This window comes from Pyrenophora tritici-repentis, chromosome 5 (genome assembly GCF_003171515.1).
Source record: "Pyrenophora tritici-repentis strain M4 chromosome 5, whole genome shotgun sequence".
In the NCBI taxonomy this organism is placed as follows: domain Eukaryota; kingdom Fungi; phylum Ascomycota; class Dothideomycetes; order Pleosporales; family Pleosporaceae; genus Pyrenophora; species Pyrenophora tritici-repentis.
Genome location: NC_089394.1, coordinates 792,493 through 799,592, shown reverse-complemented (window position 1 = coordinate 799,592; position 7,100 = coordinate 792,493). Strand labels below are relative to the sequence as shown.

The 7,100-nt window shown below is 49.1% G+C and overlaps 1 protein-coding gene across 1 annotated transcript; it reads right to left on the bottom strand.

Moving 5' to 3' along the window:
• Positions 1 to 4,449: 4,449 nt before the first annotated feature.
• Positions 4,450 to 6,444, bottom strand: PtrM4_102800 (Aminotran-1-2 multi-domain protein; the record flags this gene model as incomplete). Its single annotated transcript, XM_001936298.1, has 1 exon — positions 4,450 to 6,444. The coding sequence occupies one exon, from the start codon at positions 6,442 to 6,444 to the stop codon at positions 4,450 to 4,452; it is 1,995 nt and encodes a 664-aa protein (XP_001936333.1).
• Positions 6,445 to 7,100: the final 656 nt, after the last annotated feature.

Here is a 7,100-nt window from a genome sequence, read left to right as displayed (position 1 = left end):
TTCCGCGCGGGCACATCTCTTCAACGCATCGCATGTGATTCGACCAGCCAAACATACAATTTGAAGAGGGTTCTTGCGGCGGACAATGGGATGTGTGTGGTTGTGTGGTTGTGGATAGGGGAGAATTGGTGGGCGACTACGTAGGGGACGAGATCAACTTGGCATATTCGTTATCTTCGAACTTTGCTGTTCTATACTACGGTCGTTATATGAATCAGTTACACGATTAACTTGGTTACTTTCTCTCGTACCACTTTCTTTTGCGGTGATTTTGTGCCAGGCGCGTGAATATTGCTGTTGCTATTCGTGTTGGAAACGCGACATTGTAAGCTAATAGCGCTTCTTAGAAATTTGAAGAAACAATGTAATTCAAATAAGTACGTTAAGAATCAGACTTGTAGTGATGTAGTATATGATAACCAACTGATTATTGTGTTACTATTGCTATTGCTATTGCTATTGCTATCGCTATTAATATTATTAGTGCTGTTTTTACAACGCAAGTAAGGCCGAAAAGCTATGGGCTGGTTGTGAGAATGCAATACGTGCCGATATTAACTGCAAAGACTTGTTTGCATATCTTCAAATTTACAATATCTATTGTTTTGAGTCTTAACTTCTGACACGATGCAGTTGAGTCGGTCGCAGTCTAGGTGGTTCCTCCGCGCTGAGTGACACGACGCTCGTCTTATCCATAACATATACAAGTACCTTTGTGTATTTCTCTTGCACTTCGCGAGGCTACGGCTCTTACCTCCTTATCCTGGAGGCATCTTGAAAGAATCGTATCAGGAATCTTTGCAACTTGACAACTAAACCCACAAGAGATGAATTCTTCCATATGCGCGAATATTTTTATATCTTCTAACGTGTTTCCCATGCGAGTCGGCAACCTAAGCGAGTCGGCAGCTCTACCCCACCAACACGCCTTCGTAGCAACAACGCGTAATGTCTTAACAACGCAACGTCTAAATGTCCTACAACGAATGAGATATATACCTTGCTATCTCTAATATTAATTTAAAGCAAATTTAAAGTGTAAAACGCGCTACTAAGATCTACAATGTCCCCCGAACAACAATCTAAGACCGACGCGCTGGACGACGCGCCCGACGCGACTGTGAACTGAACTTAAAGCGCCTTATAAAGCTAGAAGAGGAGGTGATTCTATAGAGCGTACTTAAAGCAAGTCTACGTAGCGTACCACTAACGAAGGCTCTTATACGAGATATAGCTAATAGACTACTTAGAGAGCGAGGTGGGAAGCCTGTTAGCAAGCACTAGGTTAACAACTTTATTAAGCGCACACCTAAGCTTAAGAAGCGCTAGAGCCGTCCGTACGATCGCTAGCGAGCTGCCTACGAAGACCTAGCGCTTATACTACCCTAGTTTAAGCTTATTTAATTAATAAAGGCGAAGTACGGTATCCTTAATAAGGATACCTAGAACTTTAATGAATTAGGCTTCTTAATAGGCAAGATTACGTCTTAACTTGTAGTTATAGGCTTAGAGAAGCCTAGGAAAGCAAAGAAACTACAGCCTAGCGATCGCAAGTGGACTACCCCAGTACAAGCTGTCGGCTGCAGGAGGAACAGGCGCGTATGCGAAGCGCAATTAAAGAGCTTATAAAGCGCAAGGGCCAGAAAAGGCGGTATGTACGGGTAGAGGAGACCTTAATAGTTGGCGAGGTATTAGACTTAATTGCTGAGAGGGAGGGTAGTAGTCGTAAAGACGGCGAAAAGCCTACGAAGAGGGTGCGCGCTAAGAGGCACTGCGGCCGTTGCGGCGAGGTTAGGCATAATTCCCGCACCTGTAAGGTAGAAATAGAGGATGCAGATGATAGCGAAGAATCTAAGGTATAATTCACTATTGCGTACAGCATAAAATATTATTGTGGTGTTGCGCGGTGTCGTCGCGCAGGCGCGTCGGTGGGGTAGAGCTGCCGACTCGCTTGGGTTGCCGACTCGCATGGGAAACACGTTATAGGATTATGGTACCTACCTATCCTTGGCGTACTAAACTGGAGGACTATCAATCACATGATTTTGATGAGAGCTCTACCGAGCCTTTTCACTCTTACTTTACCCTTTACTTTGACAACTCTATCTCGGGTGCAAACCCCAGAGGCGCACTGGCAATTTCCTTCTCCACCGTCGTCACACAAACTTAAAGGCAAAGTCGAAAGCGCGGATATTAGCGATTAAATTTAATGTTATATCTATTCTAGTTATATCTACTTAAAGTAAGCTGTATCATATACATCATATTATAAGCGAATGTCTCTGTAAACTCTTCGCGCCGCGATCCCACATCCACTTACTGGTCTCCGATACAATACTTCACACAGCACTACGACGACTTCGGGTCTGTGTTGCGCGATAGCTAGAGGATAAATAAATACAGTAGAACTATCCAAAGTTCGTACAAGACGCACGATTCGTGTTTAAAACAGCGTCTGGTTCAACACTGTTACACGCCCATTGATTGTCTATAGGGGTTTTTTTCTCTTAATGTCACGGTTTGGGGTATCTTCTTCTTTGTTCCGCAGTCGCAACTCACCGATGGTACGGGCGCTATGCCTATCTGGGACTAGCAATGTTTGCTGTCACCCACCTACATATACTGTTTGTAGCCTCACACAATACAACCTCAGTTCAATCCTTCAATTCTCCGCACATGCGCACTGTTCACTCCACCGCAACACAAACCTAACATCTCATTCTATAGAGAGACTCAGATGACACTTCTGGAAGTTCATGGTCCCCTGAAGGACCTCTAAAAGTAGATGTCGAATCCGATGCGGCTTGTAATCCGTCTTGTCCCGGGCGGGGTCAACCATACGGCAGCCATGGATGCAAACCCGTAGATCATTGTCGGGGGAACCCAGGTGCATGATCGGGTTCAGGCAGTTCCAACCCTGAAAGCAAGGTAAATTTCTCTCTCTCTCTCTCTCTCTCCCAATCCGCAAACAATAGTATACATTCATCTAACAAGCCAAAGCTCTAGAAATTTTTACGCGAAGCTCCTACGACTCCCTTGCTCAAAACGACTCATGTCAGATCACATCCGGCGCATGGTGGCACCCCGGCCGTGGTTACTCAGACAAAATTCAACATCGGCGTTTTGTAAAACGGAGGACTGGGACTCTCACGGTGACAATAGCATGGGCATAATTGTGGGCTGGCAAAGATTAGTAGGAACGGGGCGCAGTAGTTGTATCGGATACTTCTTTCCAGGGGATGGATTAGGTTTGGTGAGAGACAGGGCGGGGGGCGAAAAGAAAGGAAAAACGTTTGTGCGATTTTGTGTGTGTGTTGTAAGCGTAGGGCTGTGATAACACGATCTGTATATATCTGGAGAGGGAGAAGGCACTTGGGGTGCTGCGTCTCTTAAGCACATCCAACACCATATGTTCATGTATATACTAGAACGCCGTTACACAACCTAAAGATACTGGGAGAACATGGATAATTTTTAATCTCATCATTTAGTTGACCGCGACAGATCTGGACATTTGCTTTTGAATCTCAATTACAATCCACATCTACCTACAAATCTTCTACCCACATGGATATACATCCACATCTACACCCACAAATCTTCCACCTTTACCCAAATCTGCATCCATCCCTATCAAACCCCTATACCGCAAACCACAACTGACCACAACCACAACCACAAGCTTTCCAACCCATCTAACCCATTCCAACCCCAGCAAGACCTAACCCAGTCTAGCCAGGTCCAGTCTAGTCCCGTCTAGCCTAACCCAACCTGGAAACAGATAATACTCAACGAAAACGGGAACAACCGCAACAGCAACTGCAACCGTAGCAGGGATATCGTACCGATTCCGCATCCGCATCCGTTGTGCCGTCGGTCATCAAAACGATGTTAAAATTAGGAATGACATACTACATGCATCTTGCTTACTTAGCACTCGCTGTTTCTCACCTCACCCACCTTTCTATCCAACGAAGAAGGCGAAAACGCCACATCTGCAAACCATCTTACTCGCACATCAAACGTCAAATGTCAAATGTCAAAAACAATCAAAAGGGCGTACATACATATACACCACAGGCAAGCGAAAATATTCTAAAATCTTAATAAAATGTCGTATAGAAAAGTTTAACAGCGAGGGTATTGAATCTTGAGTTTATGATACATGATGCGATGATGACGAAAAAAGAAGATGGACGTTATAGAAAAAAAAACCACGCAAGGTTTCCACATGCTGCGTCAAAGATAAATGCTTCCAATAATGCCGCGTGCAGTGTTTGTGTGAGAGCGTAGGCAAAAAGTGAGGTGAGGTGGAGATGATACGAGGCAATTGTGGCGCGGGGCCTAGGCCAACCGCGCCACACACGCGTCTTCCAACCCGGCGTGCAGGCGAGGCAGACAACCCCACCAAGCACTTGCGCGGTTTACCCCCCTCCCCTGTCTGGCACTCTATTCCAACACACGTCGTTGTACGTCGTCAGCCGTTCTCTTCAGCACTTCCTCGAGTCTCCACCTTGGTGGCTTAGGCATCTTCTCCTTCTCATCCGTCTGGCTCTTCTCGGCCAGATCCTCGGGTTCCGCACCGCCAGCGACACCTGAGCTAAACTTCAACTGCAGGAGGTCGCCAATCTGGTCGCAAGCCGTGAGCATACGGTCAAGGTCGTCCTTGGTGTGCGCAGCGCTGACACAGAAACGGGCGCGTGATGAGACAAGAGGAGTGGCAGGGTATCCAACAACAACAACGGAGATTTTACGCTTAAGCATCTCATGCGAAAAGGCGGGCATTTTGGCGGGGTTGTAGAGCATGACAGGGATGATGGGTGAGTCATCGTGGCCGTAGACAATAAATCCGAGACGCTTGAGACCCAATCGCAGATAACGTGAGTTGAAGCACAGACGTCCGAGACGCTCCTCGCCCTGACCTGGGACTATTGAGCCGTCGATGATGCGAAGAGCGGAGGCGATTTGCATGAGGACTGGTGGTGCGGGTGATTCGGCGAAGAGCATGGCGGCGTTGGAAGTTCGGAGCTTGTCGATGATGGGCTTTTCAGCGGCAATGTAACCGCCGTTGGCACCAAAGGACTTTGTCAGGGTACCCATAAGAATGTCAACTTCGGAGGGGTCAATGCCGAAGTAATCGCATACACCCTTTCCACGAGGGCCAACACCTCCGACTGAGTGCGCCTCGTCGACAAAGAGGTTGAACTTGTACTTGTGCTTCAGGTTGATGATGCCGGGGAGATTGCACATGGTACCCTCCATAGAGTAAAGACCCTCGACGGCAACCAAAATCTTCTTCCAGGGACGGTGTGTGCGGGGCTGACCTTGGGAGATGGCTTCGCGAAGCTTGCGTTCGAGGTCCCGCATGTCATTGTGCTTGAACATGGTGACCATGGCTCCAGAGAGACGGGCGCCGAATCGAATAGAGGAGTGGTTGAGTTCGTCAGAGATCATGAGGCAGCCCTTTCCAACAATGGTAGGGAAGGTGGTAGCGTTGGTAACGAAACCCATGGAGAAGACCATGGAAGCTGGCTTGCCGACAAACCTGGCGATGAGATCCTCAACCTCGACGGTGAGATCAGAGGTACCGCTGTCTGATCGAGGGCTGGCCATGGAGATTCCGTATTTGCGGATAGTAGCTTCAGCTGCGTCTGCACAGGGGCCCTCTGACTGAGCAAAACCGAGGTAGTTGTACGAGCTCATGTTAAGTGTCTCAGTCGTGGATCCCAGCATCTTGAAGGTGTTGTTTCCGTCGTCCGACTTGCGGTCGAGCACGGTGATGAATCGTCCAGGAACGCCGGTAGTGGGTCTTGAGAAGCAGTCGTTGATTCGCATCTTCAGACGTCTCGTGTAGAAGTTGTCAAAGTCGCTGTTGAGGGGTGCATATCCATCCTTCTCTTGCAAATGGCTGTAGTGTTGTTTCCTGAAGCGCTTGCCGAAGAAGTCACGGACATGTCCGAATACTATTAGGATTAAGTAGCTGATGTATGTGGTGAAAAGGAAATAATATGGCGGCTCGTCTTCGATGGGGTCACCGAACTCTCCCTCGAATTTGCTCTGGTAGCGGTGCTTCTGCGAGCCAAGAGGACCGAACTGTGCGTGAGCGCGTGCAAGGCGGCGCTGCTCCTCTGGCGAAGGGGGCTGGAACAAAGTTTTGTTGCCCTCGGTGGGCATCTTCTCACCAGTCGCAGTCGTAAGGTTGATGGTCGGGAGCGAGATCTGGGACGGTGAGGGCGAGTTGAGGAGAGCTTGCTGCTGGGCGACAAAGGCCTCGCGGAGAGCAGCAGCTTCTGTCCGCGACTTGGGAGAGCCACCGAACAGGGCTGTGAACTTGCCGCCCTTTGCAAAGGACGCCCGGCGCGCAGGGTCGCGCTTCTCGTTCAGAGGGTCGAGGGAGGGAGTAGGGGTGGTGGATGCGAACGGGTTGATGCTTCGAACAGGCATTGCAGCAATTGCTTTGGGAGGGGGGACAGGATTAACAGTATGAAGCTACGCGAAGACTATAGGCGTCGTGAGCTCGGGAGTGGGCCGAAGTCGAGGTTGCTGCACGGATGCGGGCGGTGAAGAATGTCGGGCAAGAGAGTGCAAAAGCTAGACGAGGGAGCATCAGCATGCAGCTCTGGGCAAAAAAATCGGCCTTGCGGTGGGTTGGAAACGAGGTGGGTAGCAACTGAGGTTGAGCTCGGTGGATAGAAGGGAGCTGGGGATATTATGGGTACTGACGCACCACTCAAGCCTTTTGGTGGGTGGACAATGCCGGCAGGGCCGGATAGCGTTGGTCGAAGATGATGCGATTGGAAGGCGCAGCGAACGCTTAGAAGAGAAAGCACCTACGTGATGTAAAGGGCGCAGCTGTGAGGATTATTTGCGTGATAAAGCTGGCGGACAATGTACGGGGTTGCAACACTTTCTCGTGTTCCTCAGTGGCGCGGCCGTTGCTGTTCCAAACCAAGCACAAGAACCGCCAGGCTCCGTCTCACCAAGAGAAATGGCGAATGGTGACGTTAGCGATTAGGCGAACAAGCTTCCAAGACAGCGCAAGGTAAAGAATGACAAGATGTAGGTTTGCGTGTCTAGCGGGTTGGGAGGAAGAAGGGCGG